The 21,768-nt window shown below is 45.0% G+C and overlaps 1 protein-coding gene across 1 annotated transcript in view; it reads right to left on the reverse strand.

The window, feature by feature from the left end:
* Nucleotides 1-650: 650 nt before the first annotated feature.
* BMT2 (base methyltransferase of 25S rRNA 2 homolog) overlaps nucleotides 651-21,768 on the reverse strand; it is a gene marked incomplete at its 5' end in the record, with an annotated part of 54,681 nt that continues 33,563 nt past the window's right edge. Inside the window, 4 exon segments of the mRNA XM_029073284.1 lie at nucleotides 651-1,361; nucleotides 1,364-1,445; nucleotides 1,447-1,542; nucleotides 3,359-3,473. Of these exon segments, the coding sequence (XP_028929117.1) occupies nucleotides 913-1,361; nucleotides 1,364-1,445; nucleotides 1,447-1,542; nucleotides 3,359-3,473 (742 nt within the window).

The raw sequence follows: 21,768 nt of genomic DNA on the forward strand, positions 1-21,768 counted from the left end.
CAACCTAAACTGAAAGTCTGCCATCATCACAAAAGTTGTCAGCTAATTCACAGCTCCTCACAGGCTCAAAAAGTCTTACTCAACAGAGGTTTTGTCTAAAGTGAAGCAGTGAATCGGGTCCTTCTTAATTAGAAGAGATCCAAATGAGAAAATGTAAAACACAAACTTCCTTCCATCCACAGAGAAATCTGGAATCTAGCGAACTACCATTTGGACAGTTTGGGGCTTAACGCTACTAACTTGCCCACATGGGAAAATGAAAAATTCCAGTGAAACGCTTTCACTAATGTAGAAAAGTCTCCCAATTCCTGGGGCCGCCAGTGGGATTTCCAATACGTAGAACGAGACAGTAAAGACACTTTCTGCGAGAAGAAATGCCTCTGATCCAAAAACATCAATAAGTGCATCCAAAAAAAAAAAAACCCAAACAAAACAACAACAACAACAAACGAAAAAAAAACCCCAAAAGACTAAACCTAACCCCACCTCCTAGTCCATGTCAAATTGAACGATCAAAGTGCAATCTACAGCTTTCTACAAAGGTCTGACATTTACCTGTTCTGGAACATTCAAAAAATCCGGGGAAACACGTATTTTATTACGTATGGATCCCGCTTTACGTCACTGGAGGAAAAGAAACGGTACCTTTCTGTGAGATATTTTTAGTGCTACAAATCCTAGAGAAAGTAACAGTTGTTTCTGCTACGATGGGAATCGTTCTGCATGAAACTTTAAGCTTCTATACCAAGAATAATATTTTAAAATTCAGAAGTAGAAAAAATAGCAAACTCTGTAAACCTTTGCAATTCTTCTATGCAAACCACGTCGTAAGTACTGAGCCCGTATTAGTATTCCAAATTAGTTTAGGCCATAAAGGAGTCTGGAACGGGAAGGGGCGCTTTAGCTGCCGTACTAACTTAGAAGTAGGATGGGGTCTTCTAGCTCATAGAAAGGGATGGAGCTGGCCTGGCTTTCCCCCGAGTCGGAATCATACGGGGCGTCCGGCAGCTCCGTGAAACTGTACGCGAGCTGCTCGTCTTCCAGGTCGGACCGGACGTAGCAGGAGGGGTTGGAAAACTCCTCATCTTCCACGCTGTTGAAATCCTGAGGGATGTACAGCATGCCGGGGTAGTTTCTGCTAACCAGGTCGCTTGTGGTTTTCAGAGAAATTTTCCGAAAGGCCATTAGATGCATATGGGAAAACTTGGAATACTTGAAACGCTTAAAGCCCAGGGACTCGATGGCGATCTTCCAGCTTTTCATCATCATGGCGTGGCGATTCTGGTGGGAGGAGTCGGGGGTGATGATGAGCAACAGACCGTTCAAGACTAAAAGTTCGTGAGCCTTCTTGCAACAGATCACCGCTGGTAAGGTGAAGGAAAGTAAGAAGGAGGAGAGAGAAAACCACAACATGAAAAAAGCTCTCCGGGAAGAGAATCAACTGGGGCTTTTCAGCTGCTTTAAAAACGCATTCTATAGCATCTTGGCCAGTTGGAGTGGTTGCTGAAGCTGCAGGTTCAAGAAGTCACATTTATACACGCTCTGGCAAAGAGAAAAGAACAACAAAGATTTTCTAGATTTACCACAGGGAGAGAAAATAAGATTTGAAACCGACAGACTTCAATAATGCATTAACTCAAAGCTGCCGAGACGGGCTGGGTGAGTAGAAACGCCTGTGTAGAGGTGAGGAGTTTCTGCACCAATCACGTTGATCGTGCTACTTCCCCTGCGGAGGACAGAAAGGGCCTGGGAGAGAGAGCGGGCCCAAGGGAGCTTGGGGAGGAATGGCAAGTTAGGTCTCTCCTCCCCGCTCCCACACGCTGGGTTTGTTTCTCCAGTCCTCCCCAGCTTTCGGAGAGGCCCACCCACCATTTATTAGGACTTTCCCCTCACCCCCCCGAATAGTCCTATTTCAGAACGCGTGGAGTATCCCTGTCGGTCTGCCTGAGCCATAGGTATCTGGCGTGGGTGTAGGGGAGGGGGGCGCGAAGGCAAGAAGCCATGACAGGAGAGTGAGGAGGAGGAATGGCAGTAGGTGGAGACGATGGTGGGTGTAGGGTACGAGGAAGGTAGTGGGGGCTCCTCCATCTACTGCCGGTGCCTTCCTTCCCTCGCAAAGTTATGTAGCTTAGCGGCAAGGGTTGCTTCCGCCTGCCTCTCTCTCTCCCTACCCCCACCTACATAGCCTCCACCAGACTCCCGGAAATCAAAAATGGCGCCGGTTCCCCACAGGTGGCCAGACTCAGTGTGACGGCGTCTCTTCAGAGCTGAATTCACCCAATGAGGGGGAGGAGGGGGCATCCATTTTAACATATAACAGGTGAGAGTCTCACTTCTGATATCGATGGCTGCTGCTGCTGTCCCAAGGAGGGAGGGTGCTAATTTCTACGATGGAGATACCATCTGGGACATGAATCTGCTTGCCACAATAGTGATGAGAAGGGGAGAGGCAGGGAAGGGAAAAATGACCTGGGACAGATGTAAAGTACGTGTGGAGCGGAGTGTGAGCAGAGATAGAGGGGGTAAATGAGAGGGGATTGCAGCAGGAGCAGCAGGGTAATAATAGTAATAATAAAAAATAATAATCACAGTATGTGTTAAGTGCTTTCTATATGCCAAGCAGTGTACTAAGCACTGAGGTACATTCAAGATAAACAGGTGGAGCACGATTCCTGTCCCACGTGGAATTTGCAGTTTGAGGTGGAGGGAGAACAGATAATCCCTATTTGATAATAATAATAATAATAATAATAATGTTGGCATTTGTTAAGCGCTTACTATGTGCAGAGCACTGTTCTAAGTGCTGGGGTAGATACAGGGTAATCAGGTTGTCCCATGTGACGCTCACATCTTCATCCCCATTTACAGATGAGGAAACTGAGGCACAGAGAAGTTAAGTGACTTGCCCACAGTCACACAGTTGACAAGTGGCAGATCTGGGATTTGAATCCATGACCTCCTGACTCCCAAGCCCGGCTCTTTCCACTGAGCCCGCTGCTTCAGATGAACTGGGGACCACAGAAGTTAAATGACTTGCCCAAGCTCATTCAGCAGGCAAACGGTGGAGCAGGATTAGAACCCAGGTCCTCTGTCTCCCAGGCCCGTGTTCTTTTCACTAGGGCCATGCTGCTTTAAACAGGATGGCAAGAGTAAGCGGGAATATGGAACCGGGGATAGGAGGGAAGGGACATGGGGAAAGAAGGAGTCAGGACAGGAAAGTAAGCGGGAACGAAGAGCCCTAAAGACATCCTACTCCTCTGGGAGAAGCAGCCTCAGTGACTCCCCACGTCATCATATCTGGCCCTCTAATCTTTCTGGGAGCTAGGCTTTCAGAGCTCTTGTCCCAAGGATGCATACCCTCAACAGCAAGGCACGATTCTATACCAACGGTCAGAAATTCTTCAAACTTCAGAAACGGATTAAAGCAGCTGCCAACATCAAGTAGTCTGATCTTTCCAGAGGGCTGTAGTAACCTGAAAAAAAGATGATCAGTTTTACGTACTCCTGCTGGAGAATTTGAGCTTAGGAAACTCTGAAGAGCACCGCGAGCATAAAGATGGTGGTGAAATGTCTGATGTGTCAGAAACAGAGTCTACAGTTTTTCTGGGTGAATGTGGGGTTGGAGAAGGCCTTTGCGAAAACCAAGGACTTCCTGAAAAGCAAACAAATGGATCTTGGAGCAAATTAAACCAAAGTGGTCTTTGGAAAGCCAAATGCCTAACAAATTAGCATATTTTGGACACAGAATCAGGAGGATTAATTCTCTGGAGAAGACACTAATGCTGGGAAAAGTCCAGGAAAAACATGGAAGAGGAAGACTGGCAGCTAGATGAATACAGACCATAACTGTGATTACAGAAGAACCATTAGAAAGGTTGCCATTTACGGCAGAGGACAGGACGTTCCGGAGAAAGCATATCCATGGAATCGCTATGAATTGGAAATGATTCGAAAGCACTTAATAATAATCCATCTGTCCTCCAGACTCAGGTCAAGACACAACTCCAGACCACGAGGAGCTTAAAGTCTAGTGAAGGAGCTTACAAGATGATCTGTTGGAGTCTTCTGAGAACGGGCTCAAAGGCTGAAAAATACTACAGGCGTGTCAACCTTCCCCAGACTTGAAAAATGGCATCTGAATCATTTAATCAGTGGTACTTATTGAGTGCTGTGTGCAGACCTCTGTACTAAGTATTTGGGACAGTAAAATACAATAGAGTCAGTAGATATGTTACCTACCTACAAAGAGCTCACAACCTCTAGGGGGAGACAATTGTACTTTCCAAGCGCTTTGTACAGTGCTCTGCACACAGTAAACAATAAATACAACTGAATGAATGAGACAGACATTAAAATATATGAATTATGGCTATGTACATACGTGCCAAGGGGGAGAGGGTGGTGTGAATATCAATTTATTTTAGGGCAAAGATCCAAGTACATATGCAATGCAGAAGGAAGAGGGAGTAGGGAAAAAAACAGCTTAATCGGGGGATGTCGCTTGGAGGAGACATGATTTTAATAAGGCGCTCTGGCTATTTGGTCCTTATGTGTTTGCCTGTTTCCTGCTTTATTTGAAGGAGGAGGAAGTTTCAGGCTAGAGGGAGGACATGGACAAGGGCTCGGCTGGGATGAGATCGAGATACAGTGAGTAGGTTGATGATGGTATTTGTTAAGTGCTTACTATGTGCCAGGCACTGTTCTAAGTGCTGGGGTGGACACAAGCTAATCACACTGTCCCACGTGGGGCTCACAGTCTTAATCCCCATTTTACAGATGAGGTAACTGAGGCATAGAGAAGTGAAGTGACTTGCCCAAAGTCACAGCAGACAAGTGGCCGAGCCAGGATTAGAACCCATGACCTCTGACTCCCAAGCCCAGGCTCTTTCCACTGAGCCATGCCACTTCTCAGATTGGCGTTAAAGGAGCAAAACGTGCAGACTGGGTTGTAGGAGGAAATCAAGCAAGGTAAGTTAGCAGGGGGGTAAGCTGATTGAGTGACTTAAGACTGATGATAGGGAGCGTTAGCTTGATTCCTAACTATTGCATCAAGCTTCTTTCAATCCACACCTGCTCTTTCATCCAGAACTCCATGCAGCTGCCTGAGACAGCTCTTGCAGCATCCTCGACAACAGCATCATTCCAATCCCCGAAACCTTATCAAATGTAGGGTCACTACTGAAAATGCAGTTTCACTCAGCAGTCGCGAAGTCTGAAACGGTGAGACTTCAGTGTGAACAGCTTAGTAAGAGGTTATTTTTCATATAACGACCAATTGGAAAAAACAAAAACCCCCACAGTTACATCAAGCAGAGAGTCCCAACTCTCACTTCCATCTTCCTACCAGGTCTCTTCAGTTGCTACTCCCCCAAGTCGCACTCGTCGTTTCTCCCAACTCACCTTCTAACTGGACATTGGACTCAACCACCTCCACCGTAACTCATGCGTGGCCATCGGCTTGCGTAATTCTGCTTCCCCCTAAGATCTGCCCCGACCACAGATCTCCCTGTTCTAAATTCAAACTCAAATGCGTAAAATTCAAAAACATTACTCAAGGCTTCAGCCACCAAAAATCAATGTTATTGTTCTTTCTGAAAATCTAAAACTGACTTCTTCTATCTACTGGTGTAGGGTGGTGTAAATATTCTTGGAGCTGAGCAGTGGATAACATCTATTTTGCATTGTTGTTTAATGTAAGGAATTTCAAATCTTCCAAACTTTAAAACCTTTGCACACCAATTAAACGGATGTTACCGCTGTCGAAGGGCAAATAGACTTTTTAAGTGGCAAGAGCCCGCGGCTTGGGAGTCAGGAGGACGTGGGTTCTAACCTGGCTCTACCACTTGGGTCTGCTGGTGTGACTTTGGAGCAAGTCACTTAACTTCTCTGTGCTCCAGTTACCTCATCTGTAAAATGGGGATTAAGACTGGTGACCCAACGGGGACACTGATTGACCTGTAGTCCTTACTCCCAGCTCTTAGAACAGTACCTGGCACTTAGTATTATTATTATGACTACTATTCTACAAAGCCCTTCTAAAATCCCACCTCTTCCAGGTATTCCCAGGGCTGCACCACGCCCACCTTTAGTACTTGGGTATTTTGAGCCTAGCCTCACAATTTTTCTACACATATCTTTATCTGAAATGCATTTTTAATTGTTTGGCTATTTGGTCCTGATATGTTTGCCTGTTTCCTGCTTTAAACTTGCTCTTCCGTTGATTGTCTGCGCCATGAAGCTCCACGTCTTGCCACTGTGGAACTCTTCCTAGTGCTTAACAGTCTAAAACTCAGAAGGTGTTCAATAATAGGTGCTCAATAAATGCCATCAATTGATTAGTGGATTGATTTCAATGACAACCAAGGAAGTATGGAATGCAGAATTGCAAGTAGGCTTTCTAGACCTGTGGCACTTGTTTTTGCTTTTATTTTATGTATCGTGAGGCAGCTGTAGTATGGGGGGAACTCATGATTTGCACCTCCAACGTAAGCACGTTACCTCTAAGCCACCCCGTCTCCCACCCCCCCTGCCCCAGCCAATTGTTCCACTACCAGCCACCACACCTCTTGGAGAATGGATGAGTTAGGAGGTGTAATGGGGCAGCGAGAGTGACGTTGGGAATCCTCTGGTCATTAAAAGCAAGATATCATTTGTGACAACTCCATAGGAATTCAGCAGCTTTTCCTTTGAGTTTCTTTAGGACCCTTGGAGGATGCCATCCAACTGAAAAGAGTTTATGGATTTGATCTAAAATATGGTTACTGCAATCCCACTCAGTCAGGGGTATTCACTAGGCACTTGTGTGCAGAGCACTGTAAACTATTGGGAGAGTATCATACAACAGAGGTGATAGACACGGCCCCTGCACACAAGGACCCAGTTCCTCTGGACAATTTGAGTGTGGCATTCTTAGATATTTCTCCAAGTTTGAATCAAAGAATTTACTGAATCTTGGGATGTTATCCCTGAGAACATCTTTACCTCATGGCTCCACTGACTCTCTAGCCGGCTTCCTGCTTAAGTTGTTTTTTTTTGTTTTTTTTTTTTTTTATAAATTGGATATAAATTTTGTGACCCCTCAAAACCTTAATTCTCTCCTGGTCCTCCCCATGGGCACGAGATGGGAGACAAGAAACCTCACAGTCTACAACCACGATTTAGCTGCATCAGAGAATACACAGCAGGAGACTTGAATTGAGGAAACCTGATTCAGAATATTACACAGATTACAGCAGCAAAAGCCTCAGACTATTTCATTTGCAATAAAATAGTTTCAATCGTATCTTCTAGTTTTAATAGCGGAGGCATAATCATCAAGATAATCACCACATTTTGATAATTTCTCAAACTCCTATTAATGTGGTAGGATGAGATCGTAAATGCTCCATAGTTTAACATGTACAAGATAATAAAAGAACATTTAAATTACTTAGAAATTGTACTTCACGCTCTTCCTGCATTAATATGCAGGAAATTATATTTAGATCCTGCTGAGGTGACAAATATACCCTCAAAAAAAAACCATCGAGGGCTCAGAGGTTAAACCCCACCAATAGAGACCTGAGAGCCGACCACAGGTAAGTTAAACCCAAAGATGATACTAGCACCTAAACAGGAAACAAATAATCAACGAGGTTAGTGAGTGTTATGTTCCTGGTCAACAAATTCAAAGTCTACCTATTTAAAATAATGCAGCATAATTTACAGTTGGATTCAAAACTCGGGAATAATAATAATAATAATACCAATAATAATAAGCTTGTTAAGAGCTTATTCATTCAGTAGTATTTATTGAGCGCTTACTATGTGCAGAGCACTGAACTAAGCACTTGGAATATACAATTTGGCAACGGATAGAGACAATCCCTGCCCAATGACGGGTTTACAGTCTAATCGGGGGAGACAGACGGACAAAAACAAGATGACAATCACGATAAATAGAATCAAGGGGATGTACACCTCATTAACAAAATAAATACGGCAATAAAAATATATACAAATGAGCACAGTGCTGAGGGGAGGGGAAGGCAGAGAGGGAGGAGCAGAGGGAAAGGGGGCTTAGCTGAGGGGAGGTGAAGGGGGGGAGGGAGCAGAGGGCGGGAGGGAGCAGAAAGGGAGGAGAGGGAGCAGAGGGAAAAGGGGAAGCTTAGTCTGGGAAGGCCTCTTGGAGGAGGTGAGCTCTCAGTAGGGCTTTGAAGAGGGGAAGAAAGTTAGTTTGGCGGAGGAGAGGAGGGAGGGCATTCCAGGACAGCGGGAGGACGGGGGCCAGAGGTCGAAGGCAGGATAGGCGGGAACAGGGCACGGTGAGGAGGTGGGCGGCAGAGGAGCGGAGAGTGCGGGGTGGGCAGTAGAAAGAGAGAGGGAGGTGAAGTAGGAGGGGGCAAGGTGATGGAGAGCCTTGAAACCCAGAGTGAGTTTTTGTTTCGTGTGGAGGTTGATGGGCATCCCCTGGAGGTTTTTAAGGAGGGGAATGACATGCCCAGAGCGTTTCTGCAGGAAGATGATCTGGGCAGCAGAATGAAGAATAGACTGGAGTGGGGAGAGACAGGAGGACGGGAAGTCAGAGAGAAGGCTGACACAATAATCTAGCCAGGATATTATGAGAGCTTGTACCAGTACGATAGCCGTTTGGATGGAGAGGAAAGGGCGGATCTTGGCGATATTGGAATATTGTAAAGGTGAGACCAGCAGGCATTGGTGACGGATTGGATGTGTGGGGTGAATGAGAGAGCTGAGTCAAGGATGACACCAAGGTTGCGGGTTTGAGAGACGGGAAGGATGGTCATACCGTCCACAGTGACAGGGAAGTCAGGAAGAGGACAGGGTTTGGGAGGGAAGATAAGGAGCTCAGTTTTGGACAAGTTGAGTTTTAGGTGGCGGGCAGACATCCAGGTGGAGACGTCCAGGAGGCAGGAGGAGATACGAGCCTGAAGGGAGGGGGAGAGAACAGGGGAGGAGATGTAGATTTGGGTGTCATCGACATAGAGATGATAGTTGAAGCCGTGAGAGCGAATGAGTTCACCAAAGGAGTGAGTGTAGATGGAGAACAGAAGAGGGCCAAGCATTGACCCCTGAGGAACCCCTACAGTTAGAGGATGGGAGGGGGAGGAGGAGCTTGCGAAGGAGACCGAGAATGAAGGGCCAGGAAGAGGAGAACCAGGAGAGGACAGAGTCCGTGAAGCCAAGGTGAGATAAGGTGTGGAGGAGAAGAGGATGGTCGGCAGTGTCAAAGGCAGCTGAGAAGTCGAGGAGGATTAGGATAGAGTAGGAGCCACTGGATTTGGCAAGAAGGAGGTCATGGGTGACCTTAGAGAGAGCAGTCTCGGTAGAGTGGAGGGGACGGAAGCCAGATTGGAGGGAGTCCAGGAGAGAGTTGGAGTTGAGGAATTCAAGACAGTGAGTGTAGACGACTCGTTCTAGGAGTCTGGAAAGGAAGGGTTGGAGGGAGACAGGGCAATAACTGGAAGGAGAAGTGGGGTTGAGAGAGAGCTTACTACATGTCAAGCTGTTCTGTTCTAAGTGCTAGGATAGATACCAGTTAATCAGGTTGGAGGCAGGATCTGTCCCACATGGGGCTCACAGTCTTAATCCCCATTTTACAGATGAGGGAACTGAGGCAAAGAGAAGTGAAGTGACTTGTCCAAGGTCATAGAGCAGACAAGTGGTGGAGCCAGGATTAGAACCCATGACCTTCTGACTCCCAGGCCCATGCTCTACCCAATAGACCATATGAATCACAGCACAGTGTCTTGCATCTAGTAAGTGTTCAATAAATACCGCTGATTGAGAGCAATTCGACAGCAACATTTTGTCACACTTCCATTCGTCGGTGAACTTCATTGTCAGTGCTGTTTTCCTTGACCGAAGGACCACTGTACACACTTCGGCACATCTGTCAGACTTCAGCTCTTATACTGCCTTACTTATAGCGTTTGACTCTGCTCAAAAAGCCACCCGATCACGGCACACCCAGCTATACCCAAATCCCAGCAAATTCTGTAGGAAAATTGAGAAACTCCCACAAAACTGCAGACACCAACCGTATTCATCAGAATGACAAGGGTATTTATCCTTCAAGTCGAAGCCGGCTGGCCAGCCAACGAGGAGGCAGGATTGTGACCGAGGGTACCCAAAGACAGATCAGGTGACAAGGAGTGGGGGCAGTGGGTCCCATGGATTAATTCAACTAGAACAGCCAGAAATGGGAGAGATGGGTTTCTTCATCTTAAACTGGTGTTTCTCCCCATAAAGTGCATGGTTAACTGGGGCCATATCAAAGACAGGATATTAGAGTGATCCCTGGCCCCTATGCTGGGATCTGCTACAGGGTCAGTTACACCGGTGAATCAAAAGATGGCAACTAAACTCTTAACAAGGCTAATATCAAGCTTTTGGAAAATAGAAAAACCAGCAAGGCACTCCGTGACAAAATCACAGCAATGCAGTTGGAACAAGGTAACCCTGGTCTTGATCGGCTTCAACTACCACCTCTATGCGGAAGACACCCAAATCTACATCTCCAGCCCTGATCTCTCTCCCTCTCCGCAGTCTCGTATTTCCTCTTGCCTTCAAGACATCTCTACTCAGATGTCCTCTCATCACCTCAAGCTTAACATGTCCAAAACAGAACTCCTTATCTTCCCACCCAAACCTTGTCCTCCCATCTTTCCCATCACTGTAGACGGCACCACCGCCCTTCCCGTCTCACAAGCCCGTAACCTTGGCGTTGTCCTTGACTCTTCTCTGTCACTCAACCCACATATTTAATCCATCGTTAAATCCTGTTGGTCCCCCTTCACATCACTAAAATCTGCTCTTCCCTCTTCATCCAAACTGCTATCCCATTAATACAATCACTCATCCTATCCCACCTGGATTACTGCATCAGCCTGCTTGCAGTCCTCCCAGCCTCCTGTCTCTCTCCACTCCAGTCCATAGTTGACTCTGCTGCCCGGATCATTTTTCTACAGAAAGGTTCAGGGCACGCCACCCCACTCCTCAAAAAAATCCAGTGGTCACCCAACCACCTCTGTATCAAACAAAAACTCCTCACCTTTGGCTTTAAAGCACTCTACCACCTTGCATCTCCTACCTCACCTCACTCCTCTCCTTCTCCAACCCAGCCCGCACACTTCACTTCTCTAGTGCTAACCTTCTCACTGTGCCTCGATCTTGCCCAACTCATCGCCGACCTCTCGCCCACATCCTGCCTCTGGCCTGAAATGCCCTCCCAATTACTATCCCCCACCTTCAAAGCCTTACTGAAGGCACATCTCCTCCAAGAGGTCGTCCCAGATTAATCCCCATTTTTTCTCACCTCCCACTCCCTTCTGCATCGCCCTGACTTGCTTCCATTGCTCTCCCCTCCTCCAGCCCCAGGGCACTTATGTACATTTCTATCATTTTATGTATTTGTATTGCTGTTTCCCCCATCTAGACGGTAAACTCATTGTGGGCAGGGAATGTCACCGTTTATGGTTATGTTATCCCTCCCCAAGTGCTTAGTACAGTGCTCTGCACAGGGTAAGTGCTCAGTAAATACCACAACAAATGAATGAACCCAGCCCACACACTTCACTCCTTTAATGCTTACCTTCTCACTAGGCCTCCATCTTGCCCATATCGCTGCCGACCGCTAGCCCACGTCCTGCTTTTGGCCTGGAATGCCCTCCCTCCTCTATCTGACAATTTACTCTCCCCTTTTTCAAAGGCTTGTTGAGGGCACATCTCCACTGTGAGGCCTTCCCAGCAGTAGTATACTGCAGTTCTTTTGTTGCTGGTGATTTGTTTCTGCTGTACCTGTCATGTTATTTCATCCCCTGTGTGTCTGGTTTTAGTTCTTCCCCTTTAAAACTGAGTCGGACAATGTCTAAATATTCTTGAACCTTTCCCCAGCGCTTGCAATAGTTCTTTGTGTAAAGGAGTGCGATCATAAATGTAATTCAGAATAATGATGGCTCTCCTTTAATCCCCTTTTTTATTCATATTGTTTCCCTACCTCTGCACCATTGTGGCAGTTGCTGAAGAAATGGGAGTCTTTTCCAAGTGGTTGGTCTACGCATAATAGTGTGTTTATGCACATATGGGTTGGGTGTGGCTAAAGAGCAAGCAGTGATTCATCAAACCCCAATCCTCTTCAATTAAACACATGGAGTACTGATTTATATCTCCCTGGGAGATAAAAAAAATCAAATAAAAAATAAGACGCTTACCTTGAGTTGAACTAGCATTACCAAGTGGGAATCTCAAATGTCACTAAAATAAGGGTCAGATTGGGTAGTAGTAGAATTAGTATTTATTGAGTGCCTACGTGGTGGAATTTACTATATTAATTGCTTGGGAAATACAGAATAATGAAGTGACACAATCCCTGTCCCCAAGGAGCTCGCACTCTAATGGGGAAGACAGATGTAAAAAATTTACAAATAGAGTAGTCAAGATAAGCAACTGAATGTACAGGTGGACAACTGCATAGACTGGAGTACTGCAGATGGGTAAAAAATATATGTATTATGTGCTAGAGAAAAATGTATACTTCACAGATTTGCGAAGTATAGAAAACCGGTTATTAGTTGGGAGTCGGAAGGGTACCCTGGGATGGGAGTCGGGTAGAGCTACAAAATAGGGTACCAGTATAAGTCTTTAGCCAGCCTCTCAGGGTCGCACTTGGAGAATTTCCAGTACTCTACCAGTCTTGGCTACGGGAGGGAGAGTCAAGCAGAGGCCTACCCATTCCTCACTTGGGCAGTGGCTAGCGAGCAGAAGGCGAACTGCTACAAGTCAAAACTCACCCAAGCTGGTCAGCAGCAGCATGGGAGAGAGTCGAGGGCAGAGACTCGAGTTTACTGCGCAGAAGGTGGCAATGGTAAACCACTTCCGGCTTTTTACTAAAAAAACTCCTTGGAAACACTACCAGAACGACTGCAGATGGAGAGCGTGGCGTTCTGGGAGAGATGCGTCCGTGGTGTGGCTGTGGGTCGGAAACGACTCGAGAGCATAAAACAGGACAATAAGTCTTTAGCACAAGATCTACTCAAAGGTGGCTCCATTTGTACTCCATCAATCAGTGGTATTTATTGAGTGCTTACTGTACTACGCAATTGGAAGAGCATGATATAACAGAGTTGGTAGACATATTCCTTTCCCAAAGGGAGATTACAGTCTAGAGGGGGAGATACACTCTTTAGCAAAGCTGTGATATGGAATAATACTTGAAGGGAACCCCTGAATACAATGATTTACATTGTCAAAGCACATTCTTGGAACACAAGTTGCTTGCTATGGAGTCTAGAAGATTTAATCACTGGATAACTGAACCAAAGGAGTGATCAGAGCTGTCAAGGGAAAACAGAGTGAATGGTTTTCTGAAGGACAATGGAGTGAAATATTTGAACTGGTTGAGGCAGAATGCTTGTTATTTTCAGCTAGCATCACCCACCTCTAATCATTTAGATCCCTCACCTTGACAGAGCAAATCTCCCCAGTGTTTGCTCCCGGCAGGCCACGTCAGTGCTGATCAGAAACCACCCCTGGGGGAAAAGTTCATTTCCTCTTTAGGTTCTTCCATCCACTGATGCAAAGGATGCCACCTTAGGCAATTAAATCACTAAGGTGAAAATCTGAACCCTGGAGAAGCTGGAGCTCTTCTCCTCAGGTTCGCTTAAACTGTGAACCTTGTGAGTGACAAGGTCTGTGCCCAACCTGATTATTTTGTATCTACCTCAGTGCTTAGTAAAGTGTCTAGCACATAGTAAGCACTTAGCAAGAATAATAATAAAAATAACCACCACCACCTAGGAAGGGTGCTTCATTTTCTCTCCAATTCCTCTAGAGTCTGAGCAGGACTGGGGCTGAATTTCTCCCATTCTCATTTCTGGGGTGTGTGAGGTGGGAGTAATGGAGGGAAGAGGAGGTTAACGTTTACTTCCCTTTTCTGTCTTGATTTATTTAGCCATGTTTATTGAGTGCTTACTGTGCGCAGAACACTGTACTAAGCGCTTGGGGGGAGTACAGTATAACAATGAGCAGACATATTCCCCGCCCACAATGAGTTTACAGTCTAGGGTTGCTAAAGTTCCAGCTGGGAAATTTGGAGGCAAGGGACCCTGACTTTGTGGCTGTCTTGGATACGTCATGGGAGTGGACCTGGGGTGAACAGAGAAGACGGGAGGGAGTAAATGGTGTTTTTTTGTGTTCTTTGGAGAAAAGAACCCAAGGTCTTCCAGGGGCTTTGAATGTCTTGGAAGTAGCCATGACATAGGATACCCAAAGGCATAAGAAATTGTATGTGTGAGCTGAAGCACAATGTCAAGGTTGGGCAGATTGAAGAAGAAAATTTCAGAGTCTCGTTCGGGAATGTCCTCCAAATGTAGCCTCCAATTGAAATCTTTCAAATTAACACTCAGTACGTCCAAAAGCCAATGAAATACTTGTAAATTCAACTCAGATGGTAGAATTCCTAAATATAAATATATAAATAGCTCTCCATTCTAAGAAAGTATTTTGTAATTATTGTTTGACAATGAACCTCAAAATTCCAAACCTGTCTTGAACTCAATTACATTTCTATGCAAATACCGGATTTTATGGATATGCAAAAAATCCCATTAAAAACTGCATCATCTTTGGAGATAAGGTTATGTGTGTGTGTATGCGTGCACACACAAAAATGCACTGGGAACCGACAACTACACCAGGATCTGCAAAGCTCTTGGGATTTGCTTCCCAGACACCCTTAATCTCAGTTAATTTGGCCTAGGGTAAACTCATGATTCCCTAATACATAGCTGAGAGGGATTAAGCAGGGACCCAGACACAAAATATCCTGGAGTTAGCTGATTCTGCAAACAATTGATGGAATTTACTGAGCACTTGCTGTGTGCAGAGCACTGTACTAAGCACTTGGGAGAGTACAATCGAGTTGATGCACATGATCCCTGTTCATGAGAACCTTACAGACTAGTTGGGGAGACAGACGTTAAAATAAATTACAAACAGGAGAAATGGCAGAGGATAAGGATATGTACGTAAATGCTGTGGGGCTGCAGGTGACATGAGTATCAAACTGCTTAGGGGGTAAAGTGAATAGGGTGTGAAATGAGAAGATAGTCAGGGAAGGTCTCTCGGAGGAGACAGGATTTCAATTTCCTGGATTTTAATCGGGTAATGGTGGTGTTCTGCATGCTGCAGAACCTAATAATTGGTACACTTACTCTTAGGTGTACTACTTAGATACTCAACAAACCCCCATCCCCAGATCACTTATGTTCATGTCCTTATATTCAGTCGCTTCCCTTACATTAATTTTAAAGTCAGTTTCTCACTTTCAAGGACCTAACAGTAAGTCGGGAAGCAGCATGACCTTGTGGACAGAGCACAAGTCCGGAAGCCAGAAGGACCTGGGTTCTAATCCTGGCTCTGCTATTTGTCTACCGTGTGACCCTGGGCAAGTTACTTAACTTCTCTGTGCCTCAGTTACCTCCTCTGTAAAGTGGGGATTAAGACTTTGGGGCCCATTTGGGAAACGAACTGTATCCAAGCGGATTAGCCTGTATCTACCCCAGCTCTTAGCATGGTGCTTGACACACAGTAAGTGCTTAAGAAGCGCCATCATCATCACCATCATCATTATTACTATTATGTGAACAGTCACATACCAAGCTCACTAGAGTCTAGCCTGGATGGAATCCTGGGCTCGGCCAGCCCAGCCACGCGTGATAAGTGAGTGCTTATACCCGGTCTGACCCTCTACTTTCTTTTAGAATCACCCATATGATCCTGACTTGGTTTCTAGGAGAGGAGAAATGAGAGAACGGACACACATGTATTTTCTTCAACCATGAGCAGGCATAACTTTTGTACATAATTTCGCAGGCAAGCTTGGTCTTGACTTCTCTTCAGGAGATACAGTGTGGCTACTACCCACAGGATGCTTTTATGTATAGAACGAACTCCACCCTGTACTTACAAAATACCTTTCTCAAGAGTTCAAGGAGTTTTTATCGGTTGCATCTAGTCAACCCTCCCCAAATCCCTCTATAATAGCTTGGGGGACAGATGTGATAGTAGCCTATTTTACAGATGAGAAATGAGATTCTGAAAGTTAAGTGAGTTGCCTATGGTCATTCAGGGAATCGTGGGCAAGCTGGGGACAGAATCCAGACTTCCCTATTCCCGAATGGGAAGGGCGATTGGGTTGTCGTCAGCATGTTAAACTGGAACTGGAACCTTCTGGAAATAAAAAAGTCTACTTAGGCTGCTGGGCTATTTGAAAATTGATTCTGCGGATACAGCAAGGAGGGGATTCAAACATTAAAAATTACAACCCACCAAGCTTCAGACAGACTTAATATTTTGACAGTATTACTTAGCCAGCAGATTTGATCTCTGAAATCCCAACCTTAATTATTTGTAATATTCTACCCTGCAGTATAACTGTATAGTTTCCATTTTCACTTCAGCAGTTTGAAGTGTGCGAGGGGGAAAGTCAAAGGAAATATTAAAAAGCATTCTATCCTATTAACAGTAAGCTCAGGAAATGAGATAGTTTTTAAATATGACAATTATCTCTGGAGAGAAAATTTACAGTGACTTTGGGCTATTCAACAAGGGAAGCTCTGCTCAGCCAGTTCATCTGGGAGAGACTTCTTGCCTTTCATTCCCAGGAAAGAGCTGTCGTGTTCGAGGTAGTGAAGAATACGACACATCCTTTGGCCTCTACCAGATTACTTCTACTACTCCTGGGACTTGTAGTGAGGCCAGAAGAATGCCTGATGAATTTTAGCTTTTCAGCCTTTTTGGGGTTGCCTGAGAGAGGCCTGACACCAGGAAAGAATGAACAGTACCTGAGAAACTAATAAAAAGGATGCAAAAAAAGCAATACCTACAACTTACTTGAAAACTAAGTCAGTAAGCTTTAATAATTACATTTTGAGAGTGTCTTTGTACTATTCCAAGCAGGATATTTTAAACCCAGCACTTGAGTGAATTTACTGACTGCACTGAAGAGTCGAGAGCTCAACATTCTCCACAAACATTGTGTCACTCAAGACTGCCACCTGAACTTTAAGGAAAACCTCTGAAACTCTGAGCTTCTCGGGCTTGTGAAAGGAGGGTGAACTGGGGGTGCACAGACAGCAGCAGTGAGGTAAGGAGCCCCTGAATATTTTGTGCCTTCTAGTTCACAAAATTACATCTCAGATGTGCTAGTGTCCAGGCAGCCAAGCTTCCCCCATCTTCAAATGTTGAACATCTCAGGATTCAGTAGTCATTTCAACCACCTAGGATCATTATGTAAGGAATTTTTCTCGATCACCTTTTCACATCTGGGATAAAACAAACTTTTCTTTGCTTGCCAACAGCAAATATTCAATTTTCCCCACTCACCTGGGCAAAGGGGCCCTCTATAATGGACATAAATACAGTCAACCCAACCTTTAACCTGTCGATCGACATGAAGAGTGCTGACTGTAAATCAATCCGTGGCTCGTTAATTGTGATTTTTCTATTCGGCAGGCTAAGCACTTTCAGCTGACATCTTCAGCACTCCTTAATGCGTAAAGTACTTTGCCTAGCACCGTGAGCCTAAATATACTTAATATTTTGTTAATAGGGACAAGAATACAATTATTATATCACCTTGGAACTCAATGTTTGAAAAAGGACTAAACTGGTGAAGTTCTCTTTTAATATTAAAAAAAATCCCCAAAAAACAAGGGAGTGATCAAACTGTGTGGCCTAGTGGAATGAGTACAGGCTTGACAGTCATAGGGCCTGTGTTCTAATCCAAGCTCTGCCACCTGACTTATGTGACCTTGGGCAAGTCACCTTTCCTGAGCCTTGGTTTCCTGATCCATAAAAGGAGGATTAAATATCTGTCCTCCCTCATGTTTAAACTCTGAGCCTCATGTGGGATACAGACCATGGCGACCTGATTACTTGTGTATCAATTTAAGTACAGTGCTTTGGCGCAAAGTAACTGTTAAACAAGACCATAAAAAAAAAATCTGAATGAGGTAAAACGGTAAAGAAGTAGATCCCTTCCGGGCACATGCCACCAGGGGCTGAAAGAAAGTAACTGATCCACAGACCCACACCCACAGGTGGATTCAGTTGGCTTTCCTGCCAAGGAAATAAATTTGTCTTTGAACACTAAAACATGCCTGAGCATGCAGTGCTTGCCCGAAGACAGCTTCCCACTGCTTCTCTCTTCACTAACCTTGACAGGGAAAGCGTCTACCAACTCCGTTGAATTATACTCTTCCAAATGCTTAATACTGTACTCTACACATAGTAAGTGCTCAATAAAGGCCACCGACTGACCATTCTAACAAAGTAAAAGGGTCTCACACGACTCGGGTTCACCAAAATGGTTCAATTCCCAAGAAAGCCTGACCGAAGGGAAATGAGATCAATTGATCAATTGTATTTATTGGTCACTAAAGGTGCAGAGCACTGTACTAAGCACTTGAAAGATACCGTATAACAGAGTTGGTAGACATGTTCCCTTGCCCACAATGAACTTACAGTCTAGAGAGGGAGACAGACATAATATAAATACATTACAGATACGTACACAAGTACCGTGGGACGTTAAATTTGTCTGAGGCCTGCCTTCTGATGGTTTTGGGGTTCTGATCATAGGCTAAAGTGCTGAGGGCACACTACTTCAAATGGTGCTTGGGGAGATAAGACATTAAATTTCTCCGAGTTCTATTCTCTGATGGTTTTGGGTTCTGATCAGAGACTAAACTCCCAACGGCACGCTATTTCAAATGGTGTGACACACACTTGAAAACCCATGCCTGATGACTGAGAAGTAGAGCTAAAAAGGTAATTAGCAGAGGACCTAGCAGTTCAGTTTAGAATTAAGGTTAGGTTTCCTCACTGTGGGGGCCCTCCCAGTTAGGTCAGGCAGAAAAGCTGGGACAATGCAGAAGAGAAAAGACAGCGAGGTCTAAGCCTATGTTAGGCCGATATCTCCTGGAGAGCAGTTTTCACACTCAAAGTGGGGCAATAGGCGGATCAAGCAGGTTATGGGAGGAGCATTCATGAAGTCCATAAAGAGTCATCAAGCACCATTTACCTTCTTCTCCTGGACATATGATCTAACTTTGGTTTCACTGACACTGTAATCTCCTGGTTCTCCTCTGATCTCTCTGGCTGTTTCTTAGTCTCTTTGTGGGCTCCTCCTCTGCCTCCCACTCTCTAACTGTGGGGGTGCCTCAAAGCTCAGTTCTGGGTCTCTTTCTAGTTTCTGTCTACACCCACTCCCTCAGAGAACTCATTCATTTCCATGGCTTCAACTACCATCTCTATATAGTAATGGTATTTGTGAAGCACTTACTATGTGCAAAGCACTGTTCTAAGCTCTACATGGACAATTTCCAAATCTACCTCTCCAGGCTAGACCTCTCCCTTCCCCATCTCACACTCTCTCTTGCCTTCAGGATATCTTTACTTGGATGTCCCGCCAACACCTCAAGCTTAACATATTCAAAACAGAACTCCTCATTTTCCCACCCAAAACCTGTCTTTCCCATTACTGTAGACAGTACCGCTATCCCTCTAGATTGTAAACGTGTTTGCTAATTCTATTGTATTATACTCTCCTATGCGCTTAGTACAATGCTCTGCATATGGTAAGTGCTCAATAAATACTATTGATTAATTCTCCCTGTCTCACAAGCCCATAACCTTGGGATTATCCTTGACTCACTGCTCTCATTCAACTCACACATTCGATCTGTCACCAAATTCTATCGGTTCAATTTTCACAGGAGAACTAAAACCAAGCTTATCCAAGCACTTATCCTATCCTGCCTTGATTACTGCATCAGCCTCCTTGCTGACCTCCCTGCCACCTGTCCACACTTCACTCAGCAGCCCAGATCATTTTTCAAAAAGACCACTCAGTCCATGGTTCCTCCTTCCTCAAGAACCTCCAATGATTACTCAGCCACGACTGCACACAGAAACTCTTAACCACTGGCTTTTAAGCACACAATCACCTTGTCCCCTCCTCTCTTACTTCTCTGATTTCCTACTTCAACCCCACCAGCTCACCTCTCTAATGCCAACCTACTTAGTGTACCTTGATTTCGTCCATTTTGTCGCTAAACCCTTGCCCACGTTCTGCCTCTGGCCTGGAACTCTCTCTCTCTCCCCTTTCACATTCAACAGACCACCACTCTCCCCACCTTCAAAGCATTATTAAATCACATCTTCTTCAAGAGGCTTTCCCAGACTAAGACAGTGGTGGTCTATCAAATATGAAGGGAGAAGGAGTACAGGAAATGAGGGCTTAGTCTGGGAAAGCCTCTTGAAAAGATTGATTTAATTCTACTTCCTCTCTCTTCATATTTGATAGACCATCCCTCGCCCCACCTACAAAGGGTGAGTGGAGGGAGTAGCGAGGAAGAGGGAGAAAGAGAGAGAGAGAGAGAGCGTGCAAGAACATGCGAGCATGCACAAGCGAGAGCTCTATTCTCATTTTGGTTAAACGATGCGGCTTAAACTCAAAATTAACAAAATAAGAGTAGAAACAAGAAAATCAAATCAAATGTTATTTGAACCAAATAATAGCAATACTGAAATTAAGAGACTAACCCCAATGCACTGCCATTAGGAGAATTTATGACTCAATCAAATTGGGTTCTGCTATCAATGGTATTTTCACACCGGGTTTCCTGGTTGTCTGTAGTGTTTTACCCAGGCTCTAGACCAGAAAATGATGGAGAAAGGTACAGGATGGCTTTTATCCTGCCACTCGATCCCCTAGAGTTAACAACACTGCAGATCCCGCAGCTCAAATAACCCATAACTCTACGTAATCTCAAATACCCCAGGTCTCACTCATCCTTTTCCATACACTAATCCTCTTCTGTCGTCCCCTCTCCAAGTTAAATAGCTGTTGTCCAATATCAAACATAGATATTAAATTGTGTTGGCTTGAGACAGCAGAGGATTCTCAGCTCGCATTCCGGCTCACTCAATTAGAAGGAGAACAGTGAGAGAAAGGCCCCAAAGGCCTGAGGAGAATCACATCCTACCCAGGTCGATGAGGCAGGTGGGTCTCCATGCCAGTTTGGGGTCCAAAGAGCCAACAGCGGGATTCTGGCTTGCGCATCCACAGCGGTATTCACAGCCCTAAATCTTCGGACACCTACCAGTTTATAGGAAAGCAGCGTGGCCTAGTGGAAAGAGCACAGGCCTGGAGACACAGGCCCTGGGTTCTAGTGCTGCCTCTGCCACTTAACTGCTGTGTGATCTTGGGCGAGTCAATTGACTTCTCTGTGTCTCAGTTCCTTCATCTGCAAAATGGGAATTCAGTACCTTTCTCCCACTTATTTAGACTATGAGCCCCATGTGGGACTTTAATATCTTGTATCTACTCCAGCACTTATAGTACAGTATTTGACATATAGTAAGTGCTTAGCGAATACCACGATTATTATTATTATATCTTGGAGCATGAGGATCTGTGGGAAACACAGATGGAAATGTATTTAATAACTAAAAATAATCGCTTATACTGCATTGATTTCAAATCTGTTTTTACTGCCAGCCTTAGTGAAAAGTTTTTCAAGAAGCAAAGAAGCAGGGTGGTTTTTTTTTTACATTTTTTAATGATATTCCTTAAGTGCCTAGTATGTTCCAGGCCCAGGACTAAGCTCTGGGGTAGATACAAGATAATCAGGTTGGGCACAGTACCCTTCCCACATGGGGCTCCCAGTTTAATTGGGAGGAAGTACTCCTTTCTGAACACAA

The sequence above is a fragment of the Ornithorhynchus anatinus genome, chromosome 10 (assembly GCF_004115215.2).
Source record: "Ornithorhynchus anatinus isolate Pmale09 chromosome 10, mOrnAna1.pri.v4, whole genome shotgun sequence".
Lineage (NCBI taxonomy): Eukaryota > Metazoa > Chordata > Mammalia > Monotremata > Ornithorhynchidae > Ornithorhynchus > Ornithorhynchus anatinus.